Raw genomic sequence first — 22,800 nt, forward strand, 5'->3', positions numbered from 1 at the left:
ATCATTATGCATCTATAATACTATTTTTGATCTATTCTCTCCTCTGCTGCAATTGCTTCCAAAAACCTTCGTGTTTTGCAAACAAAATTGGCTTGGAAATGCATACTCAATTAGAGAATGCACTATCTTCTATAATGACCTTGGCCAACTTACTCTTCTAGAGTTCAGTTTTGTTCAATTCTTATACCTTGGGTCATGCATAAAGTTCTCTTTGTACTTGTTTCTCAAAATCTCCTAGTTTCAAAGCAAATGCATGGTATAAACATATTTGATAGGGAGAATACACTTTGATAGGATTAAGTTGGCAACTGATATACTCAATTCAGATTACATCTGCATCATTAGTTTAAGTTGCCTCTTTGGAAAGAATCACATAAAAGCCATTTGACCGTCATAGTTTTGCTTTGTGCCATTCAATTTTTTATATGCTAGGAATTTCAGTATGCTTAATGGAAACGGTTGGTTGGGTAATCATAAGTTTGTCTTGTTTACCTTGAAGAGTTGTTATATTTAATTTTTTAGACATTTGGAATCAGGTGAACTAGTCCAAGATGAGAAACAAATTTTGTTCATTGTGCACACCTCTGTTAATTTTGAAAAGCCTTCGATTTAATTTTATTTGTGGAACCCATCTCAAAGTATTATTATGTAGCGTCAGATGCACACCAACCTTTAAAAAGTGTCCAAAAAGTTTTAAAAAATCCAGCTGTATGGCAAAAAATTATGGTCTACATTATGCACAATAATATTTGATACCAAGTATTTTTTTGGGCAAGCATATTGAGTATGAACCCTGATTAGCATTTACTGGGGTGAAACGTTGTACAATGGTTTTCAATGATATATCCAATCACATTAACTTTGAACAGCTTCAACCAACTGGATTTCGATGTTGATCAATTTTGACTACAAGGGTATGTTCAGGCTTTGAACCACATGGTCCATCCGAATACATAGCAGGTAAATATGCTTTATAAGCTGGCATATATCTCGAGACAAAATCTGCAATCTATAGGATGCAAACATGTTAATTTTTAATAAAATACATAACTAATAAACATTCATTTCATGTAAAGATTAAATGTTGAGTCTGAATCTGCAGGATGTGAAAATACCTGTTCATCAGACATTCCAGGCTTTCCTTCTTCTCTCATTGCAATCTCAGCCTGCCACAAGATAAGATACCTTAGAAATCTACTTCAACAGATATAATAAAGGAAAAACATTATCACAGGAACCTGTGATAAACCTCAAAGACATACCTCCAGACGCCATTTATAAACCCATTGTGGTTCATCAACTTCGATAACTATCCATGACCCAATGAACTTCTCCCATGCATCATAGTAAGATTCAAGGTTTCTGTTTACAGACTCCAACTAAGAAAAACTGTTTTCAGTGACTAAAATCAGAATTAGAAAACAATGAGCCAAAATGGACAGTGAATCTATTATCAAACCAAAGAACATACTGCCATTTTCAAGACGATAAAAAATTGGGTTTCCTGCTCATTAAAACTGAAAATAGAATGAAAATCAAAAAATTCATCTTGCAACATTACATTTTTTAAACGTTTCCTATTCAAGTCTTGACATGGAGTGTTAGGTGGATACATGACAACAAATGTTGAGTTGAATGTGATCATTAGATATTTAACATAGAAACTTATAAAGGATAACATTGGACACTATCAATCATAGAGAGTGAAGAAAGAACAGTTCTTCATATTATGCTTGAATCCCTATTGCCTGTAGTGTTCTTTGCCAACTGAATTATGTAAATGTTAGTTACATCCTAATTATCAATTAATATATCTGTCATGGCCAACTATAATATGGCCATTGCATATATCGTCATACCCTCCCTTAACAGTAAAACTGAAACATTGTACAGCATAAAGCTCATCTCCAAACCTAATAAGAAATTTAGTATTAAGTATCATTAAAATTAAGCAAGTCATATGATACAGATTCTTACCCTTCACTTCCGTCTTTCACTTGAATTGTCTAGAGAGAGAAGAAAGAAATTATGTTATTGTTCATAAATGACCAAAGTAGTTCAATGGGACTCAAGAATACAGAAGTTTACAATAAAAACCTCTAGGAAGAGAAACCTAGAAAAGCACCACAAAGGAGAGGAACAAAAGTAAAGAAACCTGAAACAAGGGACCACCCACATAAGTGGTCAAGAAACTAGTCCTTATAGCCAAGAAGTGGAAATGGGAACCCCAAAGAGCAACTGCTAATGAAAGTAGAAATCGAGTAATCACTGTCTGAACTAGAAATTGTTCCCTAGTGCCATCATCGATCACTGTGAAGGGACTAATACAAGATTTGATAGTGCTCGTCAGGGATTGTTAAGGGCCATGAGGTCATGCAGGGTAATCCCTCAAGGAAAACAGCACATTCAAGGCTAGGGAGATGATGTATTGGTGAACAAGTTCATGATGTGCATCTGCCCCTGTAGCTGGGAGGGATGACTGGAAAGTCTATGCCCGTTGGAAGAAGATGAACCACACCCTTGAGAAGAAATAGGACACAATTTATAGGAACAAATCTGCTGGCCATATCCTGTGCATAACCTACAACATTGCATTCTATTCTACTAGTATCAAAAACTGATGAAGATAAGAACTAGACTGAAAAGCATTGTCACTTCTAATAAAATCCCTACCAATTTTTGCCTCCTAGTTTAAGATATCCAATGAATCTAATTGTCATTGAATGATTGCTATAATTAGTGAACAAAAGTTGTTTAAATCAAAATCCAGTTTTCTTTCTTGAGGAATAAGGACATAAGCAGTCTTCCCTTGAGATATTTGCACACACATGCTTCCCCAAGAGTAATGCCTTCAATTGCTTTATAAGAAAGTTTATTGAGCACAAAAACAGTATGAACTGTCTCCAACCAATACTTTTCTCGAACTCCTTTACCTTTTAACATGATCTCAACAATGTTCATAACCAATTGATTCTCTCCATCACAACATATTCCTGAGGTGCACAAGAATCTGAATTGCTTGTGTCCCCTCTTAATTGTAAAAACCATAAGCTACTTATAGAACCATAGTCAATTCAAAATGTATATTCCCAGACTACATTCATTTTCAACAGCAGCCTTGAACCCATAGCAGACCCAAACCCACCCTAAAAAAAATTAGTTGAACCCACAAACTGAGATCTCCAACCTGAATCCAAATCTGAACTGGGACCAGCAACTTCCACAATAGTACTCCTCTCCTTGTGGTGAATCCACAAAGTCATCCATCATGCCATATCAATCCCATCTAAGTAGCTGAATCGGTCCATTTCTGTAATCAATTCCAAGAACAAGTAGTACCAAAATTGGAATCTAGGTTGAATCACCTGTGGGTATGCACAAGGTTTGACTTTGGCCACCAAATCCTTTCAAAGAAAAGAAAATTTATCCCAATTGATTCTATCAATAACATGGCAATTCCATGTAAATTCTTGACCACTTGCGATGGATTTGACTTGCAAAATCACAAAAAAAACCTCAAACTTTAGTGTCATCTTTATATTCCGTGCACTTTTTCTTCCAAGGGGTTGAGATTGAGATGTCATCTACTTACACCTAACTACACATCAAATTCTCTGGACCCCATTTCAGTATGAGACCGGTCATGCAACCGCGAGTGAACAAGGGCCTTGGTTCCCTTGCTTTGCTTAACAGACAGTGTTTTTGACACCACGTCCAAGTTGTCTATTATGGATTCTTTGATTAGGCCAACGATCCTTTATGGCTCCATGGTTTGGGGCCCCTTCCTCCTGGCCTCTAATTGGACTTCTATCGAGTGGGTCTAGACACTCCCATGATGTATTCTTAAAAGCCGCCAATCTACGCCTATAAGTATCATTTTGGCTAACTTCGGGGCTCACCCCCTTAAACTCGACACCATCTTCAACATGACTTGGTTTTTGTATTGTCTTTGGGGGTTTGCCGACTATGTCGAGGCTCACTATAGATATTCCTACTTGGCCTATCGCTCCTAAGAGGCGATTGTTGCAAATGACCCCACTAGTCAGGCCCAATGTTGGTATGCGCAAGCCTCATATCTTCTTAGCTCGATGGGCATTGATATTAATTGTTTAACTCCCTTCCAATACATGTTGGATGCCCCCACTCTTCTCCCTACCCAATCAAAGTTGAACAGGCATGTCAAGATGGACATCTACAAGAGATACATTTACATGACTTGGATCGACCCCCCTAGGGGGCTACTTTCCAAGATAGCCTTTTATGCTAAGCACTATATTGATATACAAGACGAGATCATTGTTTGATCCTCTTATGTTAAGCGGCGTTGGATTCATGCCCTGTGTATGCCTTTGGGCTCCTTTAGAGTGGGCTCCCACCGACTCCACATCTAGACCAATCACCAGATTGATAGGGATGGTCGAATTTGCCTTCTTTGAGGCATAAGGGTTATGGAGATTGAGTGGAACTTCTTATTCCACTGCCCCACTTACTATAAGATCCATAGGAGGCTCTATTGTCTGTTAAGAGATTGTCAATCCCTTGCTTCCTCCATCAAATACACGGACCAGCAGTCCTTGCTCTATCTTCTCGAGGCTACACATCTTCGCGATCACTGTTTATAGCTTCAATCTCCCTCAAGACTTGCGCTTGTTCAGCTCATCACCTCCTTCACGTCGTTCACTTCTCCCACAAGCACCAAGTGTTTGTTGGACACCTCGACTTCAATTCATACTAGAACTATGAGATCTCACAGGAACTACACACCTCGACAACAACCCTCTTCTAGTTGTTCTTGGAGACAGCCCCAAACCACCCCCACTCAGCTTGGTAGATACCCCTCTATGCGGGGGTACTTCCCTATCATTGGTGGCCCCTTGTGGTGTTTGTAGGTGTCCTTCCTTTCTGTTTCTTGTTTGTTCACTTTTCCTTGGACATCGTTTGGTGTCCCTTTAGATTGTTGTTTCTTGGTTGTCTCTAGTTGAGCATTAACAAATTATCTTATCTTATCTACTTCACGTGGCTACTTGATATTTCACGGGGATAATACTTGTGACAACAAAGCAGTGAGCAAAGTATAGTGTCTATGGGGTGAGTTGTGATTGTGTGGAAACCAAAGTGAGCAGGTGTGTAAAACAAAAGTTTCTACGTCATAATAAAATAGTGTTTCTACCAAACGTAAGCATACCAAAGAAGACCATGTCCTATGCGTGACCATGTGCAGACCAAAGTTTCTACGCATGACCATGTGCAAACCAGAGTTTTTGAGCTAAACAAAATTGGAGTGCATAATCCTTCATCCACTCAGTGAAGTGCAATAGGTTGACATCAAACAAAGCAGAGGATCTAGTCTATGGGAATTCCAGCTTCTCACTCACAAAAAAGATGAGTACAAGGAACGAGCAACAAAGTTATGGGATGTAGAACCAGAGTGTACTAACTTATGGGATGTAGAACCAGAGTGTACTAACTTGGATCTTTCTATTGCTGCACTATCTTCAATACTTGAGGAGTTGAGTGGCCAGCATTCTTTTACTGCAAGTGACAATGGGGTTCCATCATCTAATGTCAATGTTGGTGCTAATCTTGATATTGATGATGGCCCATATGGTTCTAATTACTGCACTGAAGTTTGATTCCTAATTGTATTATTTCTATGTTGAACAATGATTATCTATCATGAGATTCTCATTTGATCTTTTTGATATCAAAAATTGAGTTTAAATTAGTATGTTATTTCAAAATTTTAAAAATTGCAAAGGTTTTGTTTAGCATATGTATTGGTATGTGACACCCTAAACTTAATTTGTTTTTTAGCTACATACATACACACACGCATACACATACACATACACATACATGCATAGACACATACATACACACATACATATACACATACATACACATACACACGCACATAAACATACATATGCTATGGACATACCCAAACATACCGAACCCCCAAAACAAATTATGTCATACTAGCATTTCGTACCCATGAACCTGAACCCATCCCCATACCCAATTTGACAACTTAGGATCCCATCCATCATTAACCCATCATAGGAAACACATACATATGCATGCATGCACATATAAATGCATACTGTTGGTTCTGAAAACCACAAATTGGAAATCCAAGAGCTTTGTCAGTTCTCCAATAGGATTACCCAATCAGTTTTGGCTAAGGAATGGGAATAACCTTGATTCCCCTGCACTTTAGGCTTTGCTACACCTAGTCAGGTGTACATTCACCTTAAACCCCGACTGCTTGGTTCAATGGTTTTTCTAAAGCGAATTTAAACTTTGTGAATTATAAGTTGGCAAAATCTATAAACTTTGTTCAAAATGGAATTTTATGAATGCTTTAATATGATTGAATGTTTATATAATAACTGAGTTGATGCTTGTAAGGAGATATGGATACATGTATTCATGCATACATGTATTCACACATGCATATACAAAGACAGACATACACACACACACGCATACAACCATACACACACACACAAACACACAAACATACACACACACACACACACATATTATGGAGGTACCCAAACATACCCAACCCAAAAAAAAATTCTCATACCGGGATTTCGTATCCACAAACCTAAAACCGTACCCATACCCAATTCAGAAACTTAGGATCCCATCCATCATGATCCATCATAGGAGGCAAACCATCAATAGGAACCTATTCTTCCCCTAGACTGTCAAAATGCATCTCAAAGAGACGATTATGAGATGATAACTCTACATCCATATCAAGTAAGGGTTTTAACTAGAACTTGGAAATCATTGTTACCTCCCATTTGTGACATCGTTTTTTTATCAATGGCCAGATTCTCCCTGCATCATTTTGTATGTAGCTATATGAGATCCCTCCTTTGTCATTTCTCTCAACACTACCATTCTATCCTCAATCTGAAATTTCAGCTCCATAGATTTTAAGTTCGAGAAGTTCTCAACAAGAGAACAAAGCCATTGCATGACAACAACATTCATTCGTCGTGTAATCACAACATAATATCATCATTGAATTTGTACAATTTAGGAGTTTCAAGTATGGAATCTTTGTCATGCAAGACATAGTGTGTGCATTTGCAAACATGACTCTAAAAGCTCCAAATTTCTTAGCCTTGGGTCTACATTGCATCATAATGTCTTCATCAATGAAATAATCAGTGGCTCATGTCAATAAGAGCACTAATTTACTGTTGTTTCAAGAGATCTCTAACACTTCCCTAGAGAATTCAGCTAGAGTGCCTCCACTTCCCTTCTCTTCCTCAGGCTCTTTTGTTGATTCCTTTCTTCACTGTCCTCTATTTCAGCTTGGTAGTCTGAAATTTCTAATTCAGATATATCAGCTAAACATGCCATCAATTGACAGTTCTTTTCCTTTTGTAAACACTTATGTCCTAGGGCCCATGGTTCCTTGCATGTGAAACAAGTGTTTTTCTTACTTTAGAAGTCATTTTCCACCTTCAAAGATGGCTCTTTGGGCTGAACATTTTCCTTGTTATCATGCTTCCTACCCGTTTCATCTTGGAAGGCCTTGAACGAGAATTATTTTTTGGTGGCAGTGAGCTCCACACTCCTAGCCTTCCTCATAGCCTCCTACAAACTCAAAGGAGCAAAAACCTTGAACCATCCTCTAATAGGCTCCATTGGTCCTCCACTAAAAAAGTACTACTAGTATACTGTCTATAATATGAGAAAACATAACAGATAACCTCTGAAACTTGGAAATGTAAGCATCCGTGGTGCCTATGTTACAAGTTTCAAGTACAAGATCAAGTTAGGGAACAATGATTCGGATGATATTCGGCAAGAGAAAAAATTTGGAAAAAAAAATGGATTAGATTATCTTATATAAATTTAATTTTTAAGTATAAATAATAAATCTATAAAAGTAAAATAATGTTATATTAAATTTGTACATGTTATACAAAAAATTATTGAAAATACTATAATAAATTTTATGACATAAAGAAGTCTAAATTTTAATTTTAATATTATTACTATCTAAATCATAAATATATCAATATACAACTTTAATATATATATTGATCCACAAGGACGCATCCCCCCTACCTCCTCCCTGAAAAAAAACACTCATAGTCTTCTATAGGGGAACGTTTCCGAGCCACGGGGACTTAAGGGAAACGCCCCCCCAAGAGAATCACCACTTGCGCCACCTCCATTGGGGGCACTCCCAGGTTTCTTGCTATGTGGTACGTCATTACATACTAAATGCATCCTTTAAATTCTAGAAGATTAGTTTTCCTTTTATTGAGAACTTGCAGAGATTCTATATTGCAAATTTTTACATTCAAGATTTTGATTTGCCTCAATTTGTTTATCAAGACCACCCCCTCAACCACTAGTCCGTCGCTGTTCCCCCGCCATCACCTTTTCATTCCCATATTTAGGCCATTGGTCCCCCCATCTCCAAAGTGGAATCAAAATCCTGCAAAAATCGCTCAGCGCACCAAAAAAAACATTTATGCTCCACGGTTTGAGTTGAGGCTTTCTTGAGTATGAAAAACACAGGCAATAATTTGTTCGTCGCTAGATGGATTTCTATGTCTCTCTAGAATTGATGGAGTGAACAAAAAACTAAATCAGAGCCAGAAAAAAAAAATATTTTCAGAATAAATTTATTGGAAAAAAAATTATGCCCTGCGCCTGTTCGAATATAAGACGAACTTCAATGAACTTTAAGTCATATTTTGAAGTTTTCTGAGCTTCAAACTTCATGGTCAAAGTTCAGCAAACTTCATGACTTAGCATGGTACCGTGTTGCCTCAACTATACTAGCTAGGTTCTCGATAAATCTCTCTATGAGTTTGTTGCTTAACTCATTGTATTTGATAATCAGATCATGCCCCAGAGTGAACAAACCATGTTACCACCAATCACAGGCTTCTCACAAAATGTGAAATTTAATTGCCTCGTTCTCTGCCCTGGTCCTAAGAGCCAAATAGTTGTCCAACATTTGAACCCAAGCTTTTGCTCTGTATTTGTCTCTAACATCAAAGTGTGGCAAGGTAACCTTGCTCAAAGCCTGCTGGAAGTCCCTCTAAAATGTTGGACCCCTGTTCTCAACTCTTCCACCACCTCACTTATTCCTCTGATTTAGATAATCTTTCAATTATAAGCCCTGCTTAATCTAATCTGAAAGATAAGTATACTCAGCATAAGCAATGCTCACCTCATCAACCAAAGGAAATGGCATCACTACGGCAACTTGGGCCTCCTCCCTAAATGCGAAAGTGGGTTTGAGAGGCCTTGGAACAGATCCTGACACTATTGTAGTAGTGTGTCTCTCTGTCTTATTATGTTTATTTGAAGAACTTGTTTCACCACTTTGACCCTGAGCAACATCTTGAATTCCCTAATTCAAACTTAGCAAGCATTTGAGACATCATATCCGACATGGTAGTAAATTTCTTCTTTCAGTATCAGTACTAGTTAAACCAGCTTTGTCCTTACCTTTGTCACCCATGAGCTGTCATTGTTACTAAACAGCCCCTGCAACCAAGTGCTAAAAGCACTGGCTGGCAAGAAACCAGCTCTAATACAGTACTGAGTTGGTGACTCTTGGGGAGGCATTTTCCGCCAAGGGAATGATCAGAAATCATTTTGGCCAAAGTTTTCAGTATTGCACAAATGGTTCTTTCTAGGTGATTTTGAAAAATTAGACTTGAATAACTGCAGATCAAAGAAATTCACACCATTCAGCCTCTTAACAGGTTCAGTTTATGGCCTCAAAAGATGGAACAACAAGTTAGAGTAATTTTGTTTTATTTTTTATTTTAAAATATATAAATACATATTGGCAGTTAATTATGAAAGTAGTTAAATTTTAGGTTTCGACATTTTTAACTTGCAACTCTCATGTTGTGTATTACGGATTTGCAATGTATAAGATGAATACCTTATCAATGTTATCATATAAATGTTTAGAATTTTCATACACTTCTAAATTTTCCCCAAAATTTTATATAGCCACCCCCTTCAATGTCCCTAAAAATGGCTTCAAAAAACTGTCCTAAAATGGAGTCCCCCCATCCCCTATTGTCCCTATCCCAAAAACTTAGTAGAATAAAATATTAATCAATTCAATTATTAACTAATTCATTCTCATCTAATCTTATGGACTTCCTCCTTGTATCACAAATCTTTTTATGAAACTAGGATTACTTCCATTTTCCTCAGCACCTGCTAAAATTGCATTCCCATGATGATGAGGACAACAGCAAGAAAAGGGGAAAGGTGGGGGATATTATAGGTGCTTTGGGTGACTCCATGAGGACGCACAATTCAATTTCAACGATTCTACAATCAATAGGGCCAATTTATCAATTCTAATACATCAAGAATATTTTGAAGTCTCATAGAGTAGGAAACAATCAAAACTTGAATCTTGTAAAGAGTGAGGAGACTCCAGTGTCCTGGCTTATTTTATTTTTGTGTAACTTTAAATGCATTTCAAAGATAGGTGATTATACAATAAGGCTGTATGGAACAGATAGGTTAATTAATTTCATGGCTACACCTGAAAATCCCTATCAGAATACATTTTTATTATTTTATTCAACCAAAGCATTGTCTTTATAGTGCTATATTTGTGTAGAACTAGTTATCATATGATTGATGCAGAGTGGCAAATATTTTAAACATAGTTACAAATGCAAAACATGACAGAATTAATGCTATAATGGGCTGCTATTCATATGTAGTTTCTGTCAGCACTAGTCCATTTTAAACATAGTTACAAATGCAAAACATGATAGAATTAATGCTATAATGAGCTACTATTCATATGCAGTTTCTGTCAGCAATAATCCACCTTACATAACAAATTTATAGGATAGTTCTTATCAGAAACTTAACATTCTTGTATTGACTATTTATATCTTTGTCATCACTGAAAAAACCAAAGTTAATTGGGCATTGAAATTTCTTAATAACTTCCAATGGAATCTTGGTAATACCTGTGGGTCAACTGACTTTACTGTGTCAACTGGTAGTGGTTTAAATCCAAGCATCCACCCCTCAAGAAAAATTACCTGTGAGATTTGCATTATGCAATCAAATAGATAAAATGAAACTACATTCTAGCATTACACTTAATCGAAAAATTCCAGACGTTCTGCATAAACACAAGCATAATGTCCATTTGAAAGCTAAAGTGGTATGTAAAAAGTAAAAACCATTTATAACTTATGCAGATATGCAGGTTTGAAGTTATGACTATTCTAAAGGTTCAGGAATCAAATTTTCAAACATGTATCTGTTTTACCATTGTTATTTACTAGGGTGGAATTTAGCAATAAAAATGTGAACTCTAAAGAGGTCTTGAAATAGCATTGTTTTTATTTCTAAATCTGCACAAAAAAAAAAAAGCCTTGCTAGTTCCAAAATCTTTATAACTTCCAAGTTATATCCCTACCTCCAAAGGTCCCTCAATTTCAGGCCACCTTGAAGGAACTGCTCGATCACCCAACCCATTATAAGCAGACTGCACTTGAAATAGCCTAGTCAAAAAATGTTTGTTGGACTTGATAAAGTGAAAATAAATGTCATTTATTGTGCAAGACAACAATGTTGCAGGATCTACCTTATCATAACGAGGTACCTTTGCCTTTGTACCTAAAGTAAGCCACTTTCAAACATAAATGATCACTATTGAGCCAGCATTCAAACGTTAAAGCATAAATAAATGACATCATACACACAATGGCAATTTTTTAATTATGAAATCACTTGCTCTGCAGGACAAGTATGAAGAACCTCCATCAAATTGCAAAGAATTTTGTGAAGGGTTGTTTTAATTCCTTTGTAAGTCTGTACAAATGAAACTGTAAAGAGAATACGATAGAATGTGACAAAAACAAATGAAAAGATAACAGAGTGGCTGAGACTGGGAAAAGACATACCTTTTTTCACCAAGCTAGACAATGTCTTTAAAGTATCAGTTCCAAACGCTAAATCATGGCTTCCTGCATTACCCCGTAGCTGGACGTATACACAATTTACAGGATTTTCATATAGCCTCTTTTAAATTTTAAAATGACAAATATAACTATCACCTAAGCTAAATGTTTACATAATTCATTTTGTCCCAAAGACTGCCTTTACAAAATTTAATTTCCACCAAAATGACTCAAATGTATGGAGATATAACAAATGAGAAGATTGTACTAGTATGTTTCTGGATTCGATTGTGTTAAGATTTTTACCATCAACGTTTCGAATCACACTACGTGATCCATCATCAGGATGAAGGGCAAGAGAAGCACAAAAATATAGTATATTGCCAATATACTATATTTTTGTGCTTCTCTTGCCCTTCATCCTGATGATGGATCACGTAGTGTGATTCGAAACGTTGATGGTAAAAATCTTAACACAATCGAATCCAGAAACATACTAGTACAATATAATGGATTGTGGAAATTTGTTCTCTTTAAATGAGAAGATTTTAGGTTCAAACCTCCAAAAGGGTGTTCCCTACATTTTCAGCTGCAAGCTTTTCCTGAATTCAAAACAAAAACTGATGAAACTGCAGTTATATACATATGTATTGCATGCATGCTTTTCATAAGCAAACAAGAACTTGCAGAATTACATAATTATATAATCAAATATATCCTCATACCTGATCGGCTCTTGTCAAATAGAAGTCATCAATAGATATTGAGGCAGCTTTCCTGGAAGTATGCATGATATATTAAAACACATTGAAAAATGTGAATGTAAAATGTCAAAAAGAAGCTACCTTTATTCTCATGAATAGACAGATATATGTTGTCCCAATCAAATTATTTCAACATAATACCTGCCTGCGGCATTGAAAAGATGATCGAGAGTATAGACGAGTGTTGTTTTTCCACTACCCTGAGGTGCACTGACACCAATCTAGAAAGAACAAAAGAGGGGACAAATTAAATAGCATTCAAGTAGAACCTAGTTTTTATACTTAGTTTGCTCTATAGCATACATTATAGACCTATATGCAATTCTTTTTAGTTTAGAATTTGAATAAAATGCTTTTCTAAAATAATTTCAATAAAACCAATTTTCATCTTTGAATCCGTCATTCCTGGCCTTTTCAGTACATGCACATTATGGGATACACATATTCCCTTCTCAAGAAATTTAAAGGATCAATACTCATTTTGCAAGGACACACAATTTCGCTTGGTACAGGACCATAAGCCTGTGATGACATTTCAACTGGATAGTCATGCTGACCCTGTAGCAGAAGATATGGCAGATATGTTTGGCTGTACGAGGCTGAAATCTCTGTTAAAAAATCTCATCTTTCTCTAAAGACATTGTAAAATGTATGTAATACAGATGGAGTTTGGTAGCTCTGATCTATGTAATTTAACTTGGAGAATATCACAGGGTTTTGTGAGAAGACACCTTTGCAGTCTATTGCAAGAGATGGAAATGAAACAATTAAGAGTTTGATTCCTTTGAGGAACTTGCATTAGGCCTGGATAAAGTGTACAGAATTTCTAAACAGTTTAGTTAGCCATTGAGTATAAGTTATTGATGTTCAGGATTCCAATCCCCATACAGTTATGCTATTAAAGATGGTATTGCACCACATGAAAAAGGATGGACCTATGTGAAATTATTTGCTTCTAGCTAGTCTTGCAAATATATAATGTTTCTGTTGAATGGGGTTGGAGGCTATATTAATAAGATTAAAATTCTTTACAGGCAGCACTCTTGATCACCTTTATCAATATATTCTAGTGAAGGAATTGTATATGGATGAAGCAGCCGAATTTGGATTCAAATATTTAATTGTTTCATTTAATGCACCATGCAAAGCACATGAACTCTATGTGTGGTACGAAGATGCATAGGAATGACAATGAAAATTCAAATGAACTCTTGGATTGCATTGCAGGCTTTTTATTGCAGCTATGAATAAAACTTGAATCTGTTTAAAAATAGCAACTGTATTATCAATTTTAGATTGTCAATTATTAGGTATCTAAATCTGCTGTACAGCTTGCTGATTGGTTACATTTGTCTATGAATTGGTTTCATATATATGCCCAAAATACCAAAACACAGTCAGAATTATTCATATAAATATACATTCAGATGATGAATAAGATATTTGTCTTACCATCATTTGGTATAAGAGCCATGGTAAATCTGTATTCTTGTAGTTTGCTACAAGAAATCAGTTTTCAATGGGTAGCTGAGAAATACACATTCATACATAAGATGGCAATACCAAGGATTGTTGGTATATTGGGCCAGCAAAAACAAATAAGAGGAATCAACAAAGTTTCTGACCAAGGTGACAAAATAATGTTGTTAACTATAGATGCTAGAGATAATGTGATGAGAAGGTGATCTGGCTGCACATCTGATACAATGTTATGTTAAATCGATGTTGTTGTTGAAGTTGCTTTTTAACAGAGAAGCTTCAGAGCCAAAGCCCTAGAAAGCATGAACAGAGAAGGCAAGGCATTTAGTCGTTAGCAGCAAAAAACGACTAAAGAATGGGTCATATATAATATATATATACAGAAGTGCAGAAGCAGAAGAAAATGGGAAGCATCTGAAAAAACAGCCACAGAAGGACCACGATTTGAAGAAAAAATGAGCTGCATAGACCAAAAATGCAGTGAAAAATCCCGTCACTAAAAAACACAGGTCTGTGGAAGCAGACAAAAATGACCTGCACTCTGTAGAAATGATCCCAATAGGTCTGCAAAATGGAGGAGAACAGTTCAGTTCCAAGAGAGAAAGATACGGGATTTATAGAGGCGCGAGTGTGCAAAAAAAATGACACCCAGAACAACAATTTTTTTTTTCAAAAAATACTAAAAAAGAACGATTGAAATTCTTAGAAAAATAAAACTTTGTATGCTTGTTCTGATGCCATATTACTGAAGAGTAATTGGCAAAATATTTTGTTGTATTAACAAATGTATCAAATTGATCACTATTAAGAATTTACATGTACAAAATAGAAAGTTTCTAGTAAGAAACTAAAGAAGATTGTCGAAATGATCTTGTCTAAATATTTTACATAATATACAAAAGATGACCACTAAATAGGAATATTCTAATATTCTGATAAGTCATACTACCAAAAAAGAAAAGATATTTATAATTTGACATATTGACTCAAGTGCAACTAAATGCAATACAGAAAGGAAAGAACAATGCATGACATTGACTAAGTAAAGTGGTACTCTCCACGATGGAGGTAAATCTTCTTTACAAGTAAAAGCTAAAGGATTTATTTCCCATCAACTCTCTAAACAAAAGTTTGATAAATTGGCACTGATAAAAAAAAAAAGTTTGATAAATCAGCCATTTGGAAAATTATGTTAAAGCTTTTGGATTTCAACATTTAGAAAACCTGCAAATTAACATCATGTTAAGTCTTCTATTGCTTAAGCCTTAAATAACCACCCGTTTAAGGATTCCAAATTAACATTCATAGTCAGGTGAAATCTTGATAGAGCAATTTTCCAACCAAATGGGTGATAACTGATAACTGATGGGATGGAGATAGCTTTGGGTAGATTTTAAAAGGAGTCAAGCAGATTTGCACTCATAAAAGGGTTGTTTGTGATATTTTGAGAGGAAATAAAACAAACACAAAAGAGGTAGTACTTGAAGCAATTTATCTCTCATATTGAGAGTTTGAGATGGAGAAGTTTCTAAGCAAGGATTTGGGAGTTGATATTAGTATATGATGTTTTTCCCTTGTCAGAAACAAAGAACTTACTTTCAGTCAGTCAGCTCATTGAAATTAACCTGGAAGTTAAGTTTGACAAAGATAAATACGAAAGTGCTGTATTGTAAAAGATAATAGCAATTCAAAGAATGCAGCTCAAGCTTCAGCAGGAGGGGTTGTTTATTCTTGATATCATTCCTTGTCAACCACTTACTCTTCTAACAACTGTTGGAAATACATGCTCATTATGCAATCAACATTTTGGTCCATTAAAATTGTTATAATCAACTATATTAAGGGAAATATACCCACTGTTCTGATGCAGCTTAGATTCAAGATTGAAATGAATAATATACTCACTGATCAGAAAAGGGCTCAGAGACCAAATTAGCTTAAGATTAATTAAATGAACCACCAATCCAAAGTCATAATATTCAAAAATAATCCACAAGTTCAGTGCTCAGAAAATATCGAAGTAGCACAGTACATTGACTCAGAAACAGTAGTAATGTGCAAATCTGAATTATATTCATAAATACCTGATTACAGCACAAAAGATTAATTTGCAAATTGATTAAAGTGTCAAGCCCAAATTTAGAAAGATGTGCAGTAAGGATGTTGATTCCACAGTTTGTTCAATCACTTGTTTCAAGAAGGGTATTGTTGGTTCCCAAAACCACAGATTAGAAATGCAAGAGCTTTGCCAATTCTCCAATAGGATTAGTCAATCAGTTTGGCCAACGAACGGGACTAACCTCAATTCCCCTGGACTTTAGGATTCGCTAAACCTAGGAGGGTAAACCTTTCTTGAACCCTGATTTCTTACTCCAAAGCTTTTCTATAGCGAATCAAAACTTTGTGAATTCTTAAGTTTGCAAAATATTTAAAAAAAGGTTGAATGCTTGATATGATTAAATGTTTTTATAAGATTTTATCAGTAATGGAGTTGATGCTTGCAAGAAGGAGATATAGAAAAGAACCACTGACTTCAACTATAAATCCAATAATTGTATTTCAATGGTTCCGAATACCAAAGCCTTGTTTATTCGGCCAATAGAGTCTACCACAGTTGAGATTCTTATGTACAACTTTATGAGACAATATACTTTAAAATATTATCAATTATCCCTGTGCTCTAAATGCAGAAAATAAACCACCTATGCAATTCGATGCTAGTCCAAAAAGGACTCTTAACTTCAATTAGACAAGGATGAGGAAAAACATATATTTTCACACTATCCCTGATTATCAAACAAAGAATGCTATGACAAATCTAGTACATAAGCATTGTAGGAAATAATCCAAAAATTGCCTTATTGATCACAAAGGACAAATCCAAATTGTAGTTTTATTCTCCTTGCCTTACATAAACACAAATAGAGATCTTTTATTTCTCGTCAAAATAATTTATATGAGTTCATGTTACAAACCATGCTTCTAAATTCACAGTCCTTACAAAGGTCTAAATATACCCCAGTAATTTATTCTTGCTTTTTCTCTTGTTCTGTCATCTTCTCTATTCTCCAACTTCTCACTTATTTATATCTTTCTTCATTTGGAGTTATGACTTTTCAAGACAAAAAGTCACATCTCTTAAAATATATTTTACTTTTGTTTTGATTAATCACACCCCTTCATAAATATAATCACATTAATTTATTTTCTTTTAATGTTATTGCAACCTTACACCGCAAAATTGCTTTAACCGATGGAATGAGAAGCTTAGTTTAATATTTTCAATCTTCATATCAGGCTGCAATATATTATAAATTATTTTGTCTCCCATCGCTGCTCAAGATTTAGAGATCCTATTACGAAAGTAATTGGTAAAATACTTGCTTGTTATTAACAAAGACCGAGAGGTCTATATATACAAAAGAATGAAATGATGTTTCCTTAAGAAAAGATCATAAAGAATAGAAACTTTCTATTCTAGCTAAGAGAAAACTAATAGTTATCTAACACCAACTAAATATTAGAAACATTCTAATATTTACAATAAATTACCATTAACTAATAATAGATGTTTATCTATTATCGTAATACCCTCCCTTAATGGTTAATCTATCTACAATGCCTGTAATCACCCAAAAATGGTCCAGTAAATTATAAGACCACTTTTGGCTCTTCTAAATTATTCCAATGCTAGACCATAAATCACTTTTCTTGATCAAATCTATTTATTTGTTATTATCTATGGTTTGACCACTTTATCTTGAGTCTCTTATTTAATTAAAAGAAATTGCTCCCTTTTAATTAAATAAAAAGCCCCACTTCCCACTTATCCTAAGTGTGCACACATAAAGCATTTTTCTATTTTTAAAATAAAAGAAAAGGCATTTTTGTCTACACGTGAATGCACAACTTTCTACATGAGGAATCTTTTATTTTTTAATAACTTTAATTCTCCTCCACGCATTTCTTTCCCTCTCAAAAGTCAACTATTGATTGTGATTGGTGGAGATGCTTGTGCACATGGATCGCTCAAGATGCATTCTCCTCCCTTGATTATGCCTATTTTGCCTCTTAATCTCTATCATCCATTTTTTCTTTAAAAAGGAGGTTCTCTGCCAATTCTTGTATAAGGTGAAGGAATTGGAACTATCGTCACACTACAGGTTGAAGCCTTGGTACCTTGGAGTCTCATTGCATTCTTGGAATACTTGGAGCTTGCCCTCATCTTACATCTTGGACCTTGTTCATCATGGCTAGGCTAGCATTATCCATCTTACATTTCAATTCCTAGATTAGCTTATTGCCTTCATTGCATTGCATGCACTTATACTTTCACAATAGCTAGGTCTTGTATCTCATTTAGCTTAGATCTTGCATTTCATTTGAATCTTTTGTTCTATGGTGCACCTTGCAAGGGTTTCTTAAATGGGTTTATTTGAGAGCCATTATCATATTGTTATTTGCTTGCTTTAGCCTTACACGTCATAGATAGGAAACTATAAGCCGCCTCTTAAGATCCTCTTCATCATGGGTATTCTCAAGTATAATGGTTTATAGAAGTGTGTCCACAGTTTTTACACAACACCAAGTCGTCCTCTGAATTTGAAAAACTTATCAAGACCAAGCGGCTTGGCAAAAATGTTTGCAGTCCAATCTATGGTAGGAACATACTACAAGTCTATTATCTCGTCTTCAACCAGCTGTCGTATGTAGTGACAGTGAACATCCACATGCTTGGTTCGTTTATGGAAGATTGGATTTCGTGCTAACTTGATAACGCCTTCATTATCAACAAACAAAGTAGTCAATCCTGCTAGTGACATCTGCATATCCTCAAGAATCCAGCAAAGCCAAACAGCTTCACATCCTGCCTTAACAGTCCCTCTGTATTTGGCCTCTATAGAGGAGAGAGAGACTACCTGCTACTTCTTACTGGTCCATGTGACGGCACCATATCCAAAACCGAGCACATATCTAGAAGTTGACTTTTTATCGCCAGCAGAGCCTACCCAATCTAAATCTGTAAACCCACTAAGTTTAGGATTAGAACTTCGAGAGTAACGAAGTCCATAATCTAAAGTGCTCTTCACATAACGAAGCACACACTTTGCTGTCATCCAATTATTAGCCTTGGAAACTGTCATCGAGTGTGAGATGTAACTGACTGCGAAGCTAATATCATGCCTAGTAGCAGAGAGGTAGATGAGGTTGTCTACTAGTTGCCTGTATGTAGTATCATCAACGGGAGGAGAATCAGACTTTGTTGATAACTTGAGACCTTTCTCCATGGGTGTAGATGTAGGCTTGCAATCCTGCATATGCAATTTGTCTAACAAAACCTTGGCATATTTGAACTAAGAGATGAATATACCAAAATTGTTGCCAAACCTCAACACCTAGGCAATAATGCATGAGCACAAGGTCAATCATATCAAAAGATTAGCATAAATTTTGTTTGATTCCCTAAATCAAAAATGTCAAACTGCCAGTGATGATTAAATCATCCACATAAATAACAAGAAGAATGATGTCACTGTCAGTGGTCTTGATGTACAAATTTGAGTCTGAAAAACTCCTCTGGAAGCCTTGATCACTAAGGTACTTATCAATTTTTATGTACCATGCTCTAGGGGCCTACTTCAAGCCATAGAGAGCTTTCACTAATTTGAGAACCTGATGGTCTTTACCAGCAACCTTGAAACCAAGAGGTTGTATCATGTAGGCCTCTTCGTGGAGATCACCATTCAAGAAAGCATTCTTGACATCCATCTGATGGACCTTCTAACCAAATTGTGTTGCCATGGCTAGGACTAATCTGATGGTGCTCATCTTTGTAGTAGGAGCAAAGGTTTCCTCATAAACAATGCCCTGATGCTAAAAAAAGCCCTTTGCAATTAAACAAGCTTTGTACTTATCCAAAGTACCATCAGATTTGCATTTGATTTTGTAAACTCATTTGCAGCCAACGGGTTTCTTCCTTGGTGGAAGATCAAAAAGAACCCAGGTGTTATTCTTCAGTAGGCTCAATGTTCAAATGTCATGGCCTACTCCCATTTTGCAATTCCTTTAGCCTCGAAATATGTTTAAACACATTGTGAATGTTGGCCATGAGAACAAAGTTAACAGACTTTGTTGGTTTGCTCTTTTTTCTGAGCAGTTCTCCCATCAATGAACTCATCATCACGAAGATCAACAAGTGTCTTAGCCACTGCCACTACTTAGGTCGAAGAGGAGAATGACCAACATTAGCATCAAGAGATGCTTGGTGATCAAGTTCCTCATTAGAAGAAATTGGATCAAACTTAGGTGAAGCATCTACAAAGCGAGGTGATCCTGAAGGAGAAGCTAGAGGTGTTTGTATAGGGATCATTGGTATAACTGGAGTTGCAAGAGCTACTGGAGCCCTCCCATTAGGTGGACCTAATGGAAGCCTAACTCCCAATTCATGAGCCTTCATAGGCTATTTTGTTGGATCAAGAACAAGAGAAACAGGCATGAATGATCCTCACTACTCATCAAAGACTACATCACGACTGTACATGAGATGAGATGTCTCAGTGTCAATCAAGTGGTAGGCTTTGTGAAGACTACTATATCTAGCAAGCATGAGTTTCTGACTCATGGCATCCAACTTGGTGCTTGATGCATCAAGGATCCAACCAAAAGCAAGGGAGCCAAAAACCTTTAAGTGACTGATTTTGGGCTTGCGACCTAATCAGGCCTCTTCCAGAGTTTTACCTATAACTGCCACTGTGGGTAACTGGTTCAAAAGATAAACTGCAGTGTTAATTGTTTCTGCACATGACTTTTTTAGGACATGTCTATGTTTGACCATGGAACGAGCCATCTTGGTGATTGTTCAGTTCCGATGTTCAACTACAATGTTCTATTGTGACGTGTGGGGTGTGGTTAACTAGCGTTTGATGCCATGAGTATCCAAGAAGCTAGAGAATTCATTAGAACAAAATCCCGCCCCACCCCCATTGTTTGATCTAAAAGTAATAATAGATTTCCCATACTCTTTTTCAACTAAAGGTTTAAACTTCTGAAATACAGGAAATGCATCTGATTTCTATTTAAGAAAATACACCCACATTTTTCTATTGAAATCATCAATAAACACTAGAAAATACCTCAACCCAAGGAGTGTCTATAAGGCCGCAAATATTAGCATGAACAAGCTGAAGTACCTAAGAAGCTTGCCATGAATCTCCAGCAGTGAAAGGTGTGCGATGTTGCTTCCCAGCCTGGTATGCATCACAAATGTCAAACTACTAAGTCTAAATCTCTAGCAAACCGAGGACAAGCTCTTGTCGAGCAAGCTGAGAGAGATAATGCACATTTAAGTGCCCATATTGTTGATGCCAAAGTGTGCTAACAAAAGGCTGCCAAGCAGCTATAGCTAAGTCGTGAGAATCACAAGAATTAGTAAGTCAGAAAGGACCATGATCCTCAAGACCTACTGCAACAATTGACCGAGTTGCCCTATCAATGATGGTACACTTATGTGAACTGAAGGTGACATCCAACTGCATAGAATGTCGCAGTAACTGACTGACTAGGAGTAGATCTAGTTTCATCCCTGGAACATAGTGCACATCGAGGAAAATGAGATTTCTCCTAGCAGACTAAATTTGAATGTTGCCTTTACTGACAACGGTGTACTCTTCTCTACCACCAAAAATAACAGGATCTAAGTAAGGTTGGTAGTTAGTGAACCAGTCTCTACAGTGGGTGAAGTGACGAAAGGAACCTGAATCAATATACCAAGTAGACATTTTCACATGATCTACAGGTCTTTTAGTCATGAAGGTGTAAAAGCCAAATTTTGTTTGCTCAATGTGCTCTACACTATTCACTTTGGGTTGCAAACCTAATTGCTTAGATTGGGCAGTTAAGCATTTCCGACATTCAACCCTTCATGTAACTAAACTTGTGGCAATAGTTGCATTGAATGTTCTTTTGGGAGCCTTCTAAAGCTAGAACAAAGTACTTCTGTTGAGAAGACTACTAAGACTTGTCTTTATCTTTCTGAAAGGATTTAGCAGCAAAGGCTTGCTCTATGGAGGTGGAGTTGGAACTGCTACCGAATTGTTGTTTCCACTGCACTTGCTGAAGCAAAAGTGTGCAGAGATCTGTGAACTTCAGATCAACACCAAAAGATGTGATGTTGAGGGCCTCAATAAAATGCTCGTAGGACTTCGCTAAACTCTGGAGAGTGATAACCACAATGTCCTCTTCCTACATCTTGCAACCAATTACGAGCAGCTAATCGCGGATTCCTAAATCCTATTCAGGTGAGCCTAGAACAATGTTCGCTCATCCATGATAATAGAAAATAAAGTGTTCTTCAAGAAGAAAGCTCTTCTTTTGACAGAAGTCTCATGAAGATTTTTGAGATGTGGCCATATCTCAGCAATTGACTTGCCGGATGGAATCTAAGAAAGCTGATCATCAGCTACGGATAATTTGAGAAGCATCACCGCCTCCCAATTATTCAAATCTCATGCATCATGATCAGCACCATGGGCAATCGGATGTTGTGCAACACCCAGAACAATCTGATCAGTATTCCGATGATCAAAAATTGTTGTTATCCGCTGCTTCCAAGT

The 22,800-nt window shown here is 36.3% G+C and overlaps 1 protein-coding gene across 1 annotated transcript in view; it reads right to left on the reverse strand.

The window, feature by feature from the left end:
* Positions 1–711: 711 nt before the first annotated feature.
* Positions 712–22,800, reverse strand: part of LOC149527830 (P-loop containing nucleoside triphosphate hydrolases superfamily protein) — a 43,639-nt gene continuing 21,550 nt past the window's right edge. The window contains exons 2-11 of the mRNA XM_089812100.1: positions 12,851–12,930; positions 12,671–12,722; positions 12,506–12,547; positions 11,949–12,027; positions 11,630–11,661; positions 11,462–11,530; positions 11,004–11,078; positions 1,263–1,379; positions 1,116–1,166; positions 712–1,009 (exon numbers count right to left, since the gene is read on the reverse strand). Of these exons, the coding sequence (XP_089668226.1) occupies positions 872–1,009; positions 1,116–1,166; positions 1,263–1,379; positions 11,004–11,078; positions 11,462–11,530; positions 11,630–11,661; positions 11,949–12,027; positions 12,506–12,547; positions 12,671–12,722; positions 12,851–12,930 (735 nt within the window). The 3' untranslated portion in view covers positions 712–871. The remainder of the gene's footprint in view (positions 1,010–1,115; positions 1,167–1,262; positions 1,380–11,003; positions 11,079–11,461; positions 11,531–11,629; positions 11,662–11,948; positions 12,028–12,505; positions 12,548–12,670; positions 12,723–12,850; positions 12,931–22,800) is intronic.

Source organism: Cupressus sempervirens, unplaced genomic scaffold, assembly GCF_028749045.1.
Source record: "Cupressus sempervirens isolate cs-2001-9-10 unplaced genomic scaffold, ASM2874904v1 CseChr00s100002_03, whole genome shotgun sequence".
Lineage (NCBI taxonomy): Eukaryota > Viridiplantae > Streptophyta > Pinopsida > Cupressales > Cupressaceae > Cupressus > Cupressus sempervirens.